Source organism: Mustela nivalis, assembly GCF_964662115.1.
Source record: "Mustela nivalis genome assembly, chromosome: 9".
NCBI classification, from domain to species: Eukaryota; Metazoa; Chordata; class Mammalia; order Carnivora; family Mustelidae; genus Mustela; species Mustela nivalis.
This window is the reverse complement of record NC_139028.1, coordinates 118,923,217-118,943,277: the sequence shown is the minus strand read 5'-3', so window position 1 is coordinate 118,943,277 and position 20,061 is coordinate 118,923,217. Positions and strand designations below refer to the sequence as shown.

The 20,061-nt window shown below is 45.6% G+C and overlaps 1 protein-coding gene across 6 annotated transcripts in view; it reads right to left on the bottom strand.

Annotated features, from left to right (window-relative positions):
- Nucleotides 1-20,061, bottom strand: part of LOC309873520 (uncharacterized protein) — a gene marked incomplete at both ends in the record, with an annotated part of 140,690 nt that overhangs the window by 2,224 nt on the left and 118,405 nt on the right. The window contains 2 exons of one of the 6 annotated variants that reach the window (XM_082749301.1): nucleotides 4,690-4,968; nucleotides 11,602-12,232. In XM_082749301.1, the coding sequence (XP_082605427.1) occupies nucleotides 4,690-4,968; nucleotides 11,602-12,210 (888 nt within the window). Of the gene's footprint in view, nucleotides 1-4,689; nucleotides 5,321-11,571; nucleotides 12,233-18,513; nucleotides 19,145-20,061 lie in introns of those variants that run through there. The other 5 variants (XM_082749299.1, XM_082749300.1, XM_082749305.1 and 2 more) reach the window with 5 other exon arrangements.

Here is a 20,061-nt window from a genome sequence, read left to right as displayed (position 1 = left end):
TTATGTGCAAAGTTCATGAATAACTGAGGCAATTGTGAATAATAAGCAAAATATCTGCCAGATATTATTAAATATAAAATAAATATAGAATAAATTCTTATCTAATAAAAGTTTGCTGCTAACATAGGAACAGATAAATAGATGAAGATACAGAACAAGAACCCATAAAAGGCCCATGTATTTGGGAACTCTACTTTTGAATGAGGAAATTGAATGGGGAAGGTGGCTCACTCTATACAGATAGTTAAAATTAGGGGTGCACGGGTGGCTCAGTGGGTTAAAGCCTCTGCCTTTGGCTCAGGCCATGATCCCAGAGTTCTGCTCAGCGGGAAGTTGTTTCCTCCACTCTCTCTCTCTCTGCTTGCCCCTCTGCCTACTTGTGATCTCTGCCCGTTAAATAAATAAATAAAATCTTAAAAAAAAGAAAATTAAAATTAGATGGTAATGCCGCACCCCCCAAAATACAGATGGATTTAAGGTCTTAAAGTATATGTAAAAGCAAAGGGAAAATACAAAGTGTAGGAGATAGTATCTGTTGGAGGTTATGGTTATTATGCTCAGGGTAGGAAAGGAATTCTTAAATATGATCCCAGAGCATAAGTAATAGTTAGGAAAATGGTGGATTTAACTGCATCAGAATTATATACATTTGTGTTCAGTGGCAGTCACTGTGGAACAACATAAAAAGATGGTTGGACTTTCAGGGGAAGACACTTGCTGCTTATAATCACTAAGGGGTTAATGTCTAGACTGTACTAGGAACTGCAAACCACCAGGGAATGGACAGAGACTGGGAAGTGAGCGTTCACACGCGGCCAATAAGAACACAAAGAGACGGTCACCCTGATTTTCATCAGCGGAAAGCAAGTTGTTGTTGTTATTATTATTTTGAGTTTTACTTATTTATTTGACACACAGAGAGAGAGAGAGAGCCAGAGAACGGGAGCCAGAGAGCACAAGCGGGGGCAATGGCAGAGGGAGAGGGAGAGGGAGAAGCGGATGCTCTGCTGAGCCGGGAGACCAGCACAAACTCCATCCTAGGACTGCGGGCTCATGGCCTGAGCTGAAAGCAGACACTTAACTGATGGAGCCACCCAGGTGCCCCCAGAGGAAACCAAATTAAAACAAAATACCACTGTGTTTTTGAAGAGAGGGAGAACTCTGTCAGCATTTTTGATACGGGGTATTATCTCTTCCTTGTGACAAGTAGATTGTCTCCCTGTATGTACCCCAGAAGAATGCTCATACAGCCTGGTGGGATTTAGTGAGTGGAGTACATGCGTACCTTTGACATGCAGATTCTATCCAGAGAAACACTCATACAGATGCTAAGAAGAAGGATATTAATTACGGTGTATTGTCTCAGCAAAGAGCTCCCAAAAGGGCGCTGAACTCTCACAACATGGTCTATGTATATAATGGAATACGATTTAGTGGCCAGAAATAATTTATTGTATTTTTATGTAGCAAAACAAATCAATCTCAGATTTGCTTAAAAAAAAAATACTGAGAAATAGAACAAGCTTTAAACCCCCCATGAATAAAAATAAACACCCATTCTAGGAAAATACTACTTGTCATGACTGTATGCCCACATGTGGAAACACATTTCCAGAAGGTGATAGAGAAGGGTGTGGGGACAGGTGTCTGTGGAGGGTGGTGGGGTTGGCCTGAGGATGAAGGAGAAAAAGTAAGTAATAAACAGGGAGGACCCATTAGCTGGTGACGTGACTTACAGAATTCACCGTGCATGCTGAGGCTTCATGGCAAGGCTTCGTTCATTTTTGTGACTGCTCTACATGCACTTAGAAGAGTGGAATTGTACAGTTGGTGGCACAACACTTGCCATGAATCCTATTGGGTCAGTTTGTTAACTTGGGGGCTCAGATCCCCCACATCTGCCCCATGTTTCTTGTCGCTTGTGTATAAAATACGGAGAAGGAACCTCAGAGTCTTCCACTATGATTATGGTTTGGTCCACTTCATTCCATAGTTTGTCCCATTCTGCTTTGCTTCATTTTTTTTAGGCTGTTTCGTTCCGTACACGCAAATTTTAAGTGGTGAGAACTCTTAGTTTATGGAAGCGATACTCGTCTTCTCCAGTAACTCTTTGGGGCTTTTTGTTTCTGTTTGGCCTGCTATTGACAGAGCTTTGTTTGCATGCATCTCTTTCCCCATTTTTAAATTTTTAACCTTTCTCTATACTTTGGTTAAATGTGGCTTTTGAATTGGTATGAAATTAGATTAAAAGCAAATCTACTCCAGCAATCTTTGTATTTAAGGTAGCATATTTTTGTCCATTTCTACTTAGTGTAATTTCTGACACATTTGGTTTTAAACCTGCCTCTTATTTTGTATTTAATATAGATTCAGCCTGTCAGTCTTTCTCTCCTCTCCTTCCTCATGCCTTTTCAGGTTGATTTCATCGTGTGACTGTCCCACACAGCTTCCTTTCTCCCCAAGGACCACGCTTAACACTTGGGATCTTCTTTGCCTGTGTTCAATATTCATCACTTTCTCTTGAATCCTTTTTATCTCATTCATTTTGACCTTAAAATGTGTTTTTTTCGTTTGCTGTGTTTCCTTCATTTTAGTCTTGATTTCTGGAGTGATTTACCTTCTATCTCTCATTTTCCCATGAGGGGTTTCCCCTCGTCCAAACTTGGTGTTCTGTCTTATGTTGTTCCTTTGTCTTGTTTGTGTTCCTCTGGTTGTTTATTAGCTTGCTTTGAAGTGGCAGGCTACTTGTTGGTCTGTGGGGTCGTGTTTCTTTCTGTTGCCCATCTCTTGCCCTAAGGACTCACTAAAGTCCCCTAAAGCCACTCCCCTTCACGGTGGGGAAAGCCGTCCAGGTTCAGATGCTAAACTCCAGGCACACACCATGCTTTCTGACATAGACCAGTGGTTCTTCTGAGGCTGTCCTGCCTTCAGCTCTCTCACATGTCCCTTTGCTTCCTTTTGCTTTCTCCTGCAGAGACGCTGATACCACAGGGAACTTGTGGCTCTTGAGAATTTGTACCTTGGAGTTCACCTGATCTTGTTATAAATTTCAGCCACGGAATTTTGGTTTTCCTGTCTAGCTGCCTGGTCTGTTTTTATGTGGGGATGTAGGAATATACAGATGAGCCCCCAGGGCGTCCACCTTTCTAAAATTCCCCTACTGAGATTTTGACCCAAATTCCTTAAGTCGTATTTTCTTTTGACATCAGAAAACAAACAATAACCCCGTTCCCTGGTGAGACGAGATGTCTGGCACAGATTTTTGCCCTCTCCTTGCCTCCTAACTATGCTTGGAAAAAGTCTGATATTTTATTTCTGGATTAACTTGTCTTTTTCTCTTACATCTTATCTCTTTGATCTCAAGGATCCTTTCTTCAGGGGCATGCTGGATTTCTTCAGCCCATCACCTGCAGCCACTTAGGTTTTCCTGGACACTGTATTGGGATTCGCTGCTCACAGTGCCTCTGTGTTTTCATGCAGTGTTTATTTGGCTGAGGAACATCCTCATGTAACGTTTGTCCCCTCCTCCCTGGAAAAGGTATAGTTTCTAAATCAGTGCCTGTGTTCCCTGTTCCGAGGACAGTCTCAACACGCATGTCAGTGTGAAACAACCTTGTGTTCCCCCATGTGCCAAGGTGATCTTGCCTCTCCTGGGGGAGACTGTTGTCTCATGGTGCTGTGAGCAGGGCTGTAGCTTTCTGGTAACTCCAGTTTGAAGTCTAGAATCCTAATTTTGTATTTGAATTGAAGGTGGACTGTAGCTCACATGGAAGGTGCATCCTGATGCTTATGTTTCCTCTCCCTGAACTTGGCCTTCCCAAGGACCAGTGTTCTCTATAGAACCTGGGTGGTGAGGGGATAGGGAAGGTCATCCATCTCTTACTCACATGGATGCACACGCCTAGTCCCTGCTCAGATGGTTGTCAGCACCCAGCACCTGCTGCCCATCTCTACCTCCCATGGCCGACTCCCTCGCCCACTTTGCTGGGGCTGAGCCCTCTTATCCTTGGAGCGGAGAGGGTGAAGATGTTTGGTGTCCATTGGGAACATAGGAGTCAATGGATGGTTCTTTGTGAATGTGCCAACAGAGTTGGTGGATCCAAAAGCCCATTTACAAGGATGTTGCTAATTTGTCACCATATGGGAAAAAGTTTGAAAAGAAAAAAATCACACCAAGTGTACAGTTGGCTTACAGAGACAAGATAAATTTTATTAAAGGGAAATACAATTGTTATTGTTTTAAACAAGTGGAGTTAGAGGCAACAGGAAAGAAGGAAGTTCTTGTAGGGAGAGGAGAGTTACAGGTGAGCAGAAAGTGGCCCAGTAGGATCCAGCATCCTTACGGCTAAGAAGCCAGATTAAAGCAGTCTCAATTTTCACTCAGAAACCTGGACCTGACTTTGCTTCTCAGCCAGCTCCCACCCAAGTTGGAAGGGCTGATTGTAGCATCAGCGGGCACCTGCTTCTAAGCAGAGGCATCTACAGAAAATATTTCTGAGTGATGAGGTTAAAGACAGATCTCAGAGGTGGAGATGAGTCAAGGAAGGAGGTATGTGTAGGAATGAAAAGTAGGAGAAGGTTGTGGATGCATCAGGAGAGGACAGGTGAAAAGAGCTGATTTAGGGAAACCACAAGAATATAGGTTTCACCAAATATTGAGAAAGAAACCCAAGGTTTGGGTTCAGAGCTTTAGATCTTGCACTGACAGCAGACGGGGACACAGCAGCTGGACTGGGAGCAGCAGGGCTTACAGCAGCTGGACTGGGAGCAGCAGGGGACACAGCAGCAGGACTGGCAGCAGGATGACCCACAGCCTGAAGAGCAGCAGCAAGGTTTGCAGCAGCTGGACTGGGAGCAGCAGGGGACACAGCAGCAGGATTGGGAGCAGCAGGGCTTGCAGCAGCTGGACTGGGAGCAGCAGGGCTTGCAGCAGCTGGACTGGGAGCAGCCACAGGAGCCACAGCCCCCCTTGCAACCCCCACAGGAGCCACAGCCCCCCTTGCATCCCCCACAGGAGCCACAACCCCCCTTGCATCCCCCACAGGAGCCACAGCCCCCCTTGCAGCCCCCACAGGAGCCACAGCCCCCCTTGCAGCCCCCACAGGAGCCACAGCCCCCCTTGCAGCCCCCACAGGAGCCACAGCTGGAGCAGGAACAGGCTGGCACACAGCAGCACACGGGCTTGCAGCAGCACACGGGCACACAGCAGCCCCCACAGCTGGAGCCACAGCCCCCACAGCTGGAGCCACAGCCCCCACAGCTGGAGCCACAGCCCCCGGAACAACCACAGCAGCCCATGGTTCTGGTGGATTGAGGGTGGAGCAGGTCAGAGGAGCAGGTGCAGAGGACAGGTGCACAGGTGTGGGGCCTCCTGGGCCGGGAGCCCTTTATATACACCTGCCCCAGTGTGAGGTGTGATGCTGGCCACATGGTCACTTCCTGGTTCTTGTTTGTGCTATGTTTAGGATCTCCCCTCCTGTTTTCCTCTAGACATCAGCCTCTGGTGTAAAGTCTATGTGCCATTAGCTGCTATTGGCTACTCGTTGGGACCTAGCCCCTCCCAGAATCCATGTCTAGACTTGAGGGAGTTCCCCATCCCTTGCAAGGGTTCAGCTCATTCCCTCTAACTGCAGAGTCTCACCTGATTAACAGTGGTTTATTTTAGCTGTACAAGGGGTATACGCAATAACACATCAAAAAACACGTAAAAATGCCCAAGTTATGAAAACAGTAGGAAGATGGGTGAATCCCTGTCCACACCTCTTCCCGCATTGTTTCCTCCTACCCTAGGCAAGTTCCTGAATCGGAAAGTGTTAGTCCCATGTGGTCTTCACATGCTTAATAAACATATTACGTGTGTTCTTGAAACATTATTTTGCAGGCTTTAAACTTAGTATAGTAAGTGGTAATGCACTACTTTTCTCCTGAAAACTGCTTTTGCAAAACGCAGTGGTTGTAGTAAAGAGATTTCTCTAGGTGGTTTGTACGGCTCTAGTTAACCTATTTTCTTCCTGAAGCTACAACCATCGATTCATCCCTTTACCCATTGTTGGACCTTTTGTTTCCTTTCTTTTGCAATTTGACAGCTTATGCCACTTTCCTGCCTAAAAGCCCTCCTGCACTTTGGAGTGGAGGGGCTTGGGCTGGGCTGCTCTTCACCCTGAGCATGGGTGGGAGTCCCTGTTCTCCACCCACACTCACCATTGTCCCCTTCAGTGCATGCCAGTGTGTTATTGTGAATTAATCTCATATTCTTATTCACCACAAATAATGAGAAAATCTAGTGGGAAATAAGTTATTTAAAGTGTGAACAAAACATTACATACCTAAGAACTAATTGATAAAGAATGCCTGAGACTTCTGTGGGGAAACTGTAAAAATTTTTTTCTTTCCTTTTTTTTTTTTTAAAGATTTTATTTATTTATTTGACAGAGTGATCATAAGTAGGCAGGGAGGCAGGCAGAGAGAGAGGAGGAAGCAGGCTCCGTGCTGAGCAGAGAGCCCGATGTGGGGCTCCATCCCAGGACCCTGAGATCAGGTCCTTAGCCGAAGGCAGAGGCTTTAACCCACTGAGCCACCCAGGCGCCCCTAAAAATCTTTTTCTTTCTTCCTTCCTTCCCACCCCTCTATCCATCTCTCATTCTCTTTCTTTCTCTCTCTCTCTCTCTCTTTCTTTCTTTCTTTCTTTCTTTCTTTCTTTCTTTCTTTCTTCTTTCTTCTGAGCCATAAAGAATTGGATAAATGGAGAAGTATACCATGTTCGTGGATAGACAGACAGCATTATAAAACATTAATTTCTCCCGTGTTAGTCCATGTATTCCGTGCGATTTTAGTTGGAATTCCACAGGATTTAATTTTGGAATTTCTCCCAGAGATCTAAAATTTATGTGCAAAGTTCATGAATAACTGAGGCAATTGTGAATAATAAGCAAAATATCTGCCAGATATTATTAAATATAAAATAAATATAGAATAAATTCTTATCTAATAAAAGTTTGCTGCTAACATAGGAACAGATTAATAGATGAAGATACAGAACAAGAACCCATAAAAGGCCCATGTATTTGGGAACTCTACTTTTGAATGAGGAAATTGAATGGGGAAGGTGGCTCACTCTATACAGATAGTTAAAATTAGGGGCGCCCGGGTGGCTCAGTGGGTTAAAGCCTCTGCCTTTGGCTCAGGCCATGATCCCAGAGTTCTGCTCAGCGGGAAGTTGTTTCCTCCACTCTCTCTCTCTCTGCTTGCCTCTCTGCCTACTTGTGATCTCTGCCCGTTAAATAAATAAATAAAATCTTAAAAAAAAGAAAATTAAAATTAGATGGTAATGCCGCACCCCCCAAAATACAGATGGATTTAAGGTCTTAAAGTATATGTAAAAGCAAAGGGAAAATACAAAGTGTTGGAGATAGTATCTGTTGGAGGTTATGGTTATTATGCTCAGGGTAGGAAAGGAATTCTTAAATATGATCCCAGAGCATAAGTAATAGTTAGGAAAATGGTGGATTTAACTGCATCAGAATTATATACATTTGTGTTCAGTGGCAGTCACTGTGGAACAACATAAAAAGATGGTTGGACTTTCAGGGGAAGACACTTGCTGCTTATAATCACTAAGGGGTTAATGTCTAGACTGTACTAGGAACTGCAAACCACCAGGGAATGGACAGAGACTGGGAAGTGAGCGTTCACACGTGGCCAATAAGAACACAAAGAGACCGTCACCCTGATTTTCATCAGCGGAAAGCAAGTTGTTGTTGTTATTATTATTTTGAGTTTTACTTATTTATTTGACACACAGAGAGAGAGAGAGAGCCAGAGAACGGGAGCCAGAGAGCACAAGCGGGGGCAATGGCAGAGGGAGAGGGAGAGGGAGAAGCAGATGCTCTGCTGAGCCGGGAGACCAGCACAAACTCCATCCTAGGACTGCGGGCTCATGGCCTGAGCTGAAAGCAGACACTTAACTGATGGAGCCACCCAGGTGCCCCCAGAGGAAACCAAATTAAAACAAAATACCACTGTGTTTTTGAAGAGAGGGAGAACTCTGTCAGCATTTTTGATACGGGGTATTATCTCTTCCTTGTGACAAGTAGATTGTCTCCCTGTATGTACCCCAGAAGAATGCTCATACAGCCTGGTGGGATTTAGTGAGTGGAGTACATGCGTACCTTTGACATGCAGATTCTATCCAGAGAAACACTCATACAGATGCTAAGAAGAAGGATATTAATTACGGTGTATTGTCTCAGCAAAGAGCTCCCAAAAGGGCGCTGAACTCTCACAACATGGTCTATGTATATAATGGAATACGATTTAGTGGCCAGAAATAATTTATTGTATTTTTATGTAGCAAAACAAATCAATCTCAGATTTGCTTAAAAAAAAATACTGAGAAATAGAACAAGCTTTAAACCCCCCATGAATAAAAATAAACACCCATTCTAGGAAAATACTACTTGTCATGACTGTATGCCCACATGTGGAAACACATTTCCAGAAGGTGATAGAGAAGGGTGTGGGGACAGGTGTCTGTGGAGGGTGGTGGGGTTGGCCTGAGGATGAAGGAGAAAAAGTAAGTAATAAACAGGGAGGACCCATTAGCTGGTGACGTGACTTACAGAATTCACCGTGCATGCTGAGGCTTCATGGCAAGGCTTCGTTCATTTTTGTGACTGCTCTACATGCACTTAGAAGAGTGGAATTGTACAGTTGGTGGCACAACACTTGCCATGAATCCTATTGGGTCAGTTTGTTAACTTGGGGGCTCAGATCCCCCACATCTGCCCCATGTTTCTTGTCGCTTGTGTATAAAATACGGAGAAGGAACCTCAGAGTCTTCCACTATGATTATGGTTTGGTCCACTTCATTCCATAGTTTGTCCCATTCTGCTTTGCTTCATTTTTTTTAGGCTGTTTCGTTCCGTACACGCAAATTTTAAGTGGTGAGAACTCTTAGTTTATGGAAGCGATACTCGTCTTCTCCAGTAACTCTTTGGGGCTTTTTGTTTCTGTTTGGCCTGCTATTGACAGAGCTTTGTTTGCATGCATCTCTTTCCCCATTTTTAAATTTTTAACCTTTCTCTATACTTTGGTTAAATGTGGCTTTTGAATTGGTATGAAATTAGATTAAAAGCAAATCTACTCCAGCAATCTTTGTATTTAAGGTAGCATATTTTTGTCCATTTCTACTTAGTGTAATTTCTGACACATTTGGTTTTAAACCTGCCTCTTATTTTGTATTTAATATAGATTCAGCCTGTCAGTCTTTCTCTCCTCTCCTTCCTCATGCCTTTTCAGGTTGATTTCATCGTGTGACTGTCCCACACAGCTTCCTTTCTCCCCAAGGACCACGCTTAACACTTGGGATCTTCTTTGCCTGTGTTCAATATTCATCACTTTCTCTTGAATCCTTTTTATCTCATTCATTTTGACCTTAAAATGTGTTTTTTTCGTTTGCTGTGTTTCCTTCATTTTAGTCTTGATTTCTGGAGTGATTTACCTTCTATCTCTCATTTTCCCATGAGGGGTTTCCCCTCGTCCAAACTTGGTGTTCTGTCTTATGTTGTTCCTTTGTCTTGTTTGTGTTCCTCTGGTTGTTTATTAGCTTGCTTTGAAGTGGCAGGCTACTTGTTGGTCTGTGGGGTCGTGTTTCTTTCTGTTGCCCATCTCTTGCCCTAAGGACTCACTAAAGTCCCCTAAAGCCACTCCCCTTCACGGTGGGGAAAGCCGTCCAGGTTCAGATGCTAAACTCCAGGCACACACCATGCTTTCTGACATAGACCAGTGGTTCTTCTGAGGCTGTCCTGCCTTCAGCTCTCTCACATGTCCCTTTGCTTCCTTTTGCTTTCTCCTGCAGAGACGCTGATACCACAGGGAACTTGTGGCTCTTGAGAATTTGTACCTTGGAGTTCACCTGATCTTGTTATAAATTTCAGCCACGGAATTTTGGTTTTCCTGTCTAGCTGCCTGGTCTGTTTTTATGTGGGGATGTAGGAATATACAGATGAGCCCCCAGGGCGTCCACCTTTCTAAAATTCCCCTACTGAGATTTTGACCCAAATTCCTTAAGTCGTATTTTCTTTTGACATCACAAAACAAACAATAACCCCGTTCCCTGGTGAGACGAGATGTCTGGCACAGATTTTTGCCCTCTCCTTGCCTCCTAACTATGCTTGGAAAAAGTCTGATATTTTATTTCTGGATTAACTTGTCTTTTTCTCTTACATCTTATCTCTTTGATCTCAAGGATCCTTTCTTCAGGGGCATGCTGGATTTCTTCAGCCCATCACCTGCAGCCACTTAGGTTTTCCTGGACACTGTATTGGGATTCGCTGCTCACAGTGCCTCTGTGTTTTCATGCAGTGTTTATTTGGCTGAGGAACATCCTCATGTAACGTTTGTCCCCTCCTCCCTGGAAAAGGTATAGTTTCTAAATCAGTGCCTGTGTTCCCTGTTCCGAGGACAGTCTCAACACGCATGTCAGTGTGAAACAACCTTGTGTTCCCCCATGTGCCAAGGTGATCTTGCCTCTCCTGGGGGAGACTGTTGTCTCATGGTGCTGTGAGCAGGGCTGTAGCTTTCTGGTAACTCCAGTTTGAAGTCTAGAATCCTAATTTTGTATTTGAATTGAAGGTGGACTGTAGCTCACATGGAAGGTGCATCCTGATGCTTATGTTTCCTCTCCCTGAACTTGGCCTTCCCAAGGACCAGTGTTCTCTATAGAACCTGGGTGGTGAGGGGATAGGGAAGGTCATCCATCTCTTACTCACATGGATGCACACGCCTAGTCCCTGCTCAGATGGTTGTCAGCACCCAGCACCTGCTGCCCATCTCTACCTCCCATGGCCGACTCCCTCGCCCACTTTGCTGGGGCTGAGCCCTCTTATCCTTGGAGCGGAGAGGGTGAAGATGTTTGGTGTCCATTGGGAACATAGGAGTCAATGGATGGTTCTTTGTGAATGTGCCAACAGAGTTGGTGGATCCAAAAGCCCATTTACAAGGATGTTGCTAATTTGTCACCATATGGGAAAAAGTTTGAAAAGAAAAAAATCACACCAAGTGTACAGTTGGCTTACAGAGACAAGATAAATTTTATTAAAGGGAAATACAATTGTTATTGTTTTAAACAAGTGGAGTTAGAGGCAACAGGAAAGAAGGAAGTTCTTGTAGGGAGAGGAGAGTTACAGGTGAGCAGAAAGTGGCCCAGTAGGATCCAGCATCCTTACGGCTAAGAAGCCAGATTAAAGCAGTCTCAATTTTCACTCAGAAACCTGGACCTGACTTTGCTTCTCAGCCAGCTCCCACCCAAGTTGGAAGGGCTGATTGTAGCATCAGCGGGCACCTGCTTCTAAGCAGAGGCATCTACAGAAAATATTTCTGAGTGATGAGGTTAAAGACAGATCTCAGAGGTGGAGATGAGTCAAGGAAGGAGGTATGTGTAGGAATGAAAAGTAGGAGAAGGTTGTGGATGCATCAGGAGAGGACAGGTGAAAAGAGCTGATTTAGGGAAACCACAAGAATATAGGTTTCACCAAATATTGAGAAAGAAACCCAAGGTTTGGGTTCAGAGCTTTAGATCTTGCACTGACAGCAGACGGGGACACAGCAGCTGGACTGGGAGCAGCAGGGCTTACAGCAGCTGGACTGGGAGCAGCAGGGGACACAGCAGCAGGACTGGCAGCAGGATGACCCACAGCCTGAAGAGCAGCAGCAAGGTTTGCAGCAGCTGGACTGGGAGCAGCAGGGGACACAGCAGCAGGATTGGGAGCAGCAGGGCTTGCAGCAGCTGGACTGGGAGCAGCAGGGCTTGCAGCAGCTGGACTGGGAGCAGCCACAGGAGCCACAGCCCCCCTTGCAACCCCCACAGGAGCCACAGCCCCCCTTGCAACCCCCACAGGAGCCACAGCCCCCCTTGCATCCCCCACAGGAGCCACAACCCCCCTTGCATCCCCCACAGGAGCCACAGCCCCCCTTGCAGCCCCCACAGGAGCCACAGCCCCCCTTGCAGCCCCCACAGGAGCCACAGCCCCCCTTGCAGCCCCCACAGGAGCCACAGCTGGAGCAGGAACAGGCTGGCACACAGCAGCACACGGGCTTGCAGCAGCACACGGGCACACAGCAGCCCCCACAGCTGGAGCCACAGCCCCCACAGCTGGAGCCACAGCCCCCACAGCTGGAGCCACAGCCCCCGGAACAACCACAGCAGCCCATGGTTCTGGTGGATTGAGGGTGGAGCAGGTCAGAGGAGCAGGTGCAGAGGACAGGTGCACAGGTGTGGGGCCTCCTGGGCCGGGAGCCCTTTATATACACCTGCCCCAGTGTGAGGTGTGATGCTGGCCACATGGTCACTTCCTGGTTCTTGTTTGTGCTATGTTTAGGATCTCCCCTCCTGTTTTCCTCTAGACATCAGCCTCTGGTGTAAAGTCTATGTGCCATTAGCTGCTATTGGCTACTCGTTGGGACCTAGCCCCTCCCAGAATCCATGTCTAGACTTGAGGGAGTTCCCCATCCCTTGCAAGGGTTCAGCTCATTCCCTCTAACTGCAGAGTCTCACCTGATTAACAGTGGTTTATTTTAGCTGTACAAGGGGTATACGCAATAACACATCAAAAAACACGTAAAAATGCCCAAGTTATGAAAACAGTAGGAAGATGGGTGAATCCCTGTCCACACCTCTTCCCGCATTGTTTCCTCCTACCCTAGGCAAGTTCCTGAATCGGAAAGTGTTAGTCCCATGTGGTCTTCACATGCTTAATAAACATATTACGTGTGTTCTTGAAACATTATTTTGCAGGCTTTAAACTTAGTATAGTAAGTGGTAATGCACTACTTTTCTCCTGAAAACTGCTTTTGCAAAACGCAGTGGTTGTAGTAAAGAGATTTCTCTAGGTGGTTTGTACGGCTCTAGTTAACCTATTTTCTTCCTGAAGCTACAACCATCGATTCATCCCTTTACCCATTGTTGGACCTTTTGTTTCCTTTCTTTTGCAATTTGACAGCTTATGCCACTTTCCTGCCTAAAAGCCCTCCTGCACTTTGGAGTGGAGGGGCTTGGGCTGGGCTGCTCTTCACCCTGAGCATGGGTGGGAGTCCCTGTTCTCCACCCACACTCACCATTGTCCCCTTCAGTGCATGCCAGTGTGTTATTGTGAATTAATCTCATATTCTTATTCACCACAAATAATGAGAAAATCTAGTGGGAAATAAGTTATTTAAAGTGTGAACAAAACATTACATACCTAAGAACTAATTGATAAAGAATGCCTGAGACTTCTGTGGGGAAACTGTAAAAATTTTTTTCTTTCCTTTTTTTTTTTTTAAAGATTTTATTTATTTATTTGACAGAGTGATCATAAGTAGGCAGGGAGGCAGGCAGAGAGAGAGGAGGAAGCAGGCTCCGTGCTGAGCAGAGAGCCCGATGTGGGGCTCCATCCCAGGACCCTGAGATCAGGTCCTTAGCCGAAGGCAGAGGCTTTAACCCACTGAGCCACCCAGGCGCCCCTAAAAATCTTTTTCTTTCTTCCTTCCTTCCCACCCCTCTATCCATCTCTCATTCTCTTTCTTTCTCTCTCTCTCTCTCTCTTTCTTTCTTTCTTTCTTTCTTTCTTTCTTTCTTTCTTTCTTCTTTCTTCTGAGCCATAAAGAATTGGATAAATGGAGAAGTATACCATGTTCGTGGATAGACAGACAGCATTATAAAACATTAATTTCTCCCGTGTTAGTCCATGTATTCCGTGCGATTTTAGTTGGAATTCCACAGGATTTAATTTTGGAATTTCTCCCAGAGATCTAAAATTTATGTGCAAAGTTCATGAATAACTGAGGCAATTGTGAATAATAAGCAAAATATCTGCCAGATATTATTAAATATAAAATAAATATAGAATAAATTCTTATCTAATAAAAGTTTGCTGCTAACATAGGAACAGATAAATAGATGAAGATACAGAACAAGAACCCATAAAAGGCCCATGTATTTGGGAACTCTACTTTTGAATGAGGAAATTGAATGGGGAAGGTGGCTCACTCTATACAGATAGTTAAAATTAGGGGCGCCCGGGTGGCTCAGTGGGTTAAAGCCTCTGCCTTTGGCTCAGGCCATGATCCCAGAGTTCTGCTCAGCGGGAAGTTGTTTCCTCCACTCTCTCTCTCTCTGCTTGCCTCTCTGCCTACTTGTGATCTCTGCCCGTTAAATAAATAAATAAAATCTTAAAAAAAAGAAAATTAAAATTAGATGGTAATGCCGCACCCCCCAAAATACAGATGGATTTAAGGTCTTAAAGTATATGTAAAAGCAAAGGGAAAATACAAAGTGTTGGAGATAGTATCTGTTGGAGGTTATGGTTATTATGCTCAGGGTAGGAAAGGAATTCTTAAATATGATCCCAGAGCATAAGTAATAGTTAGGAAAATGGTGGATTTAACTGCATCAGAATTATATACATTTGTGTTCAGTGGCAGTCACTGTGGAACAACATAAAAAGATGGTTGGACTTTCAGGGGAAGACACTTGCTGCTTATAATCACTAAGGGGTTAATGTCTAGACTGTACTAGGAACTGCAAACCACCAGGGAATGGACAGAGACTGGGAAGTGAGCGTTCACACGCGGCCAATAAGAACACAAAGAGACGGTCACCCTGATTTTCATCAGCGGAAAGCAAGTTGTTGTTGTTATTATTATTTTGAGTTTTACTTATTTATTTGACACACAGAGAGAGAGAGAGAGCCAGAGAACGGGAGCCAGAGAGCACAAGCGGGGGCAATGGCAGAGGGAGAGGGAGAGGGAGAAGCGGATGCTCTGCTGAGCCGGGAGACCAGCACAAACTCCATCCTAGGACTGCGGGCTCATGGCCTGAGCTGAAAGCAGACACTTAACTGATGGAGCCACCCAGGTGCCCCCAGAGGAAACCAAATTAAAACAAAATACCACTGTGTTTTTGAAGAGAGGGAGAACTCTGTCAGCATTTTTGATACGGGGTATTATCTCTTCCTTGTGACAAGTAGATTGTCTCCCTGTATGTACCCCAGAAGAATGCTCATACAGCCTGGTGGGATTTAGTGAGTGGAGTACATGCGTACCTTTGACATGCAGATTCTATCCAGAGAAACACTCATACAGATGCTAAGAAGAAGGATATTAATTACGGTGTATTGTCTCAGCAAAGAGCTCCCAAAAGGGCGCTGAACTCTCACAACATGGTCTATGTATATAATGGAATACGATTTAGTGGCCAGAAATAATTTATTGTATTTTTATGTAGCAAAACAAATCAATCTCAGATTTGCTTAAAAAAAAATACTGAGAAATAGAACAAGCTTTAAACCCCCCATGAATAAAAATAAACACCCATTCTAGGAAAATACTACTTGTCATGACTGTATGCCCACATGTGGAAACACATTTCCAGAAGGTGATAGAGAAGGGTGTGGGGACAGGTGTCTGTGGAGGGTGGTGGGGTTGGCCTGAGGATGAAGGAGAAAAAGTAAGTAATAAACAGGGAGGACCCATTAGCTGGTGACGTGACTTACAGAATTCACCGTGCATGCTGAGGCTTCATGGCAAGGCTTCGTTCATTTTTGTGACTGCTCTACATGCACTTAGAAGAGTGGAATTGTACAGTTGGTGGCACAACACTTGCCATGAATCCTATTGGGTCAGTTTGTTAACTTGGGGGCTCAGATCCCCCACATCTGCCCCATGTTTCTTGTCGCTTGTGTATAAAATACGGAGAAGGAACCTCAGAGTCTTCCACTATGATTATGGTTTGGTCCACTTCATTCCATAGTTTGTCCCATTCTGCTTTGCTTCATTTTTTTTAGGCTGTTTCGTTCCGTACACGCAAATTTTAAGTGGTGAGAACTCTTAGTTTATGGAAGCGATACTCGTCTTCTCCAGTAACTCTTTGGGGCTTTTTGTTTCTGTTTGGCCTGCTATTGACAGAGCTTTGTTTGCATGCATCTCTTTCCCCATTTTTAAATTTTTAACCTTTCTCTATACTTTGGTTAAATGTGGCTTTTGAATTGGTATGAAATTAGATTAAAAGCAAATCTACTCCAGCAATCTTTGTATTTAAGGTAGCATATTTTTGTCCATTTCTACTTAGTGTAATTTCTGACACATTTGGTTTTAAACCTGCCTCTTATTTTGTATTTAATATAGATTCAGCCTGTCAGTCTTTCTCTCCTCTCCTTCCTCATGCCTTTTCAGGTTGATTTCATCGTGTGACTGTCCCACACAGCTTCCTTTCTCCCCAAGGACCACGCTTAACACTTGGGATCTTCTTTGCCTGTGTTCAATATTCATCACTTTCTCTTGAATCCTTTTTATCTCATTCATTTTGACCTTAAAATGTGTTTTTTTCGTTTGCTGTGTTTCCTTCATTTTAGTCTTGATTTCTGGAGTGATTTACCTTCTATCTCTCATTTTCCCATGAGGGGTTTCCCCTCGTCCAAACTTGGTGTTCTGTCTTATGTTGTTCCTTTGTCTTGTTTGTGTTCCTCTGGTTGTTTATTAGCTTGCTTTGAAGTGGCAGGCTACTTGTTGGTCTGTGGGGTCGTGTTTCTTTCTGTTGCCCATCTCTTGCCCTAAGGACTCACTAAAGTCCCCTAAAGCCACTCCCCTTCACGGTGGGGAAAGCCGTCCAGGTTCAGATGCTAAACTCCAGGCACACACCATGCTTTCTGACATAGACCAGTGGTTCTTCTGAGGCTGTCCTGCCTTCAGCTCTCTCACATGTCCCTTTGCTTCCTTTTGCTTTCTCCTGCAGAGACGCTGATACCACAGGGAACTTGTGGCTCTTGAGAATTTGTACCTTGGAGTTCACCTGATCTTGTTATAAATTTCAGCCACGGAATTTTGGTTTTCCTGTCTAGCTGCCTGGTCTGTTTTTATGTGGGGATGTAGGAATATACAGATGAGCCCCCAGGGCGTCCACCTTTCTAAAATTCCCCTACTGAGATTTTGACCCAAATTCCTTAAGTCGTATTTTCTTTTGACATCACAAAACAAACAATAACCCCGTTCCCTGGTGAGACGAGATGTCTGGCACAGATTTTTGCCCTCTCCTTGCCTCCTAACTATGCTTGGAAAAAGTCTGATATTTTATTTCTGGATTAACTTGTCTTTTTCTCTTACATCTTATCTCTTTGATCTCAAGGATCCTTTCTTCAGGGGCATGCTGGATTTCTTCAGCCCATCACCTGCAGCCACTTAGGTTTTCCTGGACACTGTATTGGGATTCGCTGCTCACAGTGCCTCTGTGTTTTCATGCAGTGTTTATTTGGCTGAGGAACATCCTCATGTAACGTTTGTCCCCTCCTCCCTGGAAAAGGTATAGTTTCTAAATCAGTGCCTGTGTTCCCTGTTCCGAGGACAGTCTCAACACGCATGTCAGTGTGAAACAACCTTGTGTTCCCCCATGTGCCAAGGTGATCTTGCCTCTCCTGGGGGAGACTGTTGTCTCATGGTGCTGTGAGCAGGGCTGTAGCTTTCTGGTAACTCCAGTTTGAAGTCTAGAATCCTAATTTTGTATTTGAATTGAAGGTGGACTGTAGCTCACATGGAAGGTGCATCCTGATGCTTATGTTTCCTCTCCCTGAACTTGGCCTTCCCAAGGACCAGTGTTCTCTATAGAACCTGGGTGGTGAGGGGATAGGGAAGGTCATCCATCTCTTACTCACATGGATGCACACGCCTAGTCCCTGCTCAGATGGTTGTCAGCACCCAGCACCTGCTGCCCATCTCTACCTCCCATGGCCGACTCCCTCGCCCACTTTGCTGGGGCTGAGCCCTCTTATCCTTGGAGCGGAGAGGGTGAAGATGTTTGGTGTCCATTGGGAACATAGGAGTCAATGGATGGTTCTTTGTGAATGTGCCAACAGAGTTGGTGGATCCAAAAGCCCATTTACAAGGATGTTGCTAATTTGTCACCATATGGGAAAAAGTTTGAAAAGAAAAAAATCACACCAAGTGTACAGTTGGCTTACAGAGACAAGATAAATTTTATTAAAGGGAAATACAATTGTTATTGTTTTAAACAAGTGGAGTTAGAGGCAACAGGAAAGAAGGAAGTTCTTGTAGGGAGAGGAGAGTTACAGGTGAGCAGAAAGTGGCCCAGTAGGATCCAGCATCCTTACGGCTAAGAAGCCAGATTAAAGCAGTCTCAATTTTCACTCAGAAACCTGGACCTGACTTTGCTTCTCAGCCAGCTCCCACCCAAGTTGGAAGGGCTGATTGTAGCATCAGCGGGCACCTGCTTCTAAGCAGAGGCATCTACAGAAAATATTTCTGAGTGATGAGGTTAAAGACAGATCTCAGAGGTGGAGATGAGTCAAGGAAGGAGGTATGTGTAGGAATGAAAAGTAGGAGAAGGTTGTGGATGCATCAGGAGAGGACAGGTGAAAAGAGCTGATTTAGGGAAACCACAAGAATATAGGTTTCACCAAATATTGAGAAAGAAACCCAAGGTTTGGGTTCAGAGCTTTAGATCTTGCACTGACAGCAGACGGGGACACAGCAGCTGGACTGGGAGCAGCAGGGCTTACAGCAGCTGGACTGGGAGCAGCAGGGGACACAGCAGCAGGACTGGCAGCAGGATGACCCACAGCCTGAAGAGCAGCAGCAAGGTTTGCAGCAGCTGGACTGGGAGCAGCAGGGGACACAGCAGCAGGATTGGGAGCAGCAGGGCTTGCAGCAGCTGGACTGGGAGCAGCAGGGCTTGCAGCAGCTGGACTGGGAGCAGCCACAGGAGCCACAGCCCCCCTTGCAACCCCCACAGGAGCCACAGCCCCCCTTGCAACCCCCACAGGAGCCACAGCCCCCCTTGCATCCCCCACAGGAGCCACAACCCCCCTTGCATCCCCCACAGGAGCCACAGCCCCCCTTGCAGCCCCCACAGGAGCCACAGCCCCCCTTGCAGCCCCCACAGGAGCCACAGCCCCCCTTGCAGCCCCCACAGGAGCCACAGCTGGAGCAGGAACAGGCTGGCACACAGCAGCACACGGGCTTGCAGCAGCACACGGGCACACAGCAGCCCCCACAGCTGGAGCCACAGCCCCCACAGCTGGAGCCACAGCCCCCACAGCTGGAGCCACAGCCCCCGGAACAACCACAGCAGCCCATGGTTCTGGTGGATTGAGGGTGGAGCAGGTCAGAGGAGCAGGTGCAGAGGACAGGTGCACAGGTGTGGGGCCTCCTGGGCCGGGAGCCCTTTATATACACCTGCCCCAGTGTGAGGTGTGATGCTGGCCACATGGTCACTTCCTGGTTCTTGTTTGTGCTATGTTTAGGATCTCCCCTCCTGTTTTCCTCTAGACATCAGCCTCTGGTGTAAAGTCTATGTGCCATTAGCTGCTATTGGCTACTCGTTGGGACCTAGCCCCTCCCAGAATCCATGTCTAGACTTGAGGGAGTTCCCCATCCCTTGCAAGGGTTCAGCTCATTCCCTCTAACTGCAGAGTCTCACCTGATTAACAGTGGTTTATTTTAGCTGTACAAGGGGTATACGCAATAACACATCAAAAAACACGTAAAAATGCCCAAGTTATGAAAACAGTAGGAAGATGGGTGAATCCCTGTCCACACCTCTTCCCGCATTGTTTCCTCCTACCCTAGGCAAGTTCCTGAATCGGAAAGTGTTAGTCCCATGTGGTCTTCACATGCTTAATAAACATATTACGTGTGTTCTTGAAACATTATTTTGCAGGCTTTAAACTTAGTATAGTAAGTGGTAATGCACTACTTTTCTCCTGAAAACTGCTTTTGCAAAACGCAGTGGTTGTAGTAAAGAGATTTCTCTAGGTGGTTTGTACGGCTCTAGTTAACCTATTTTCTTCCTGAAGCTACAACCATCGATTCATCCCTTTACCCATTGTTGGACCTTTTGTTTCCTTTCTTTTGCAATTTGACAGCTTATGCCACTTTCCTGCCTAAAAGCCCTCCTGCACTTTGGAGTGGAGGGGCTTGGGCTGGGCTGCTCTTCACCCTGAGCATGGGTGGGAGTCCCTGTTCTCCACCCACACTCACCATTGTCCCCTTCAGTGCATGCCAGTGTGTTATTGT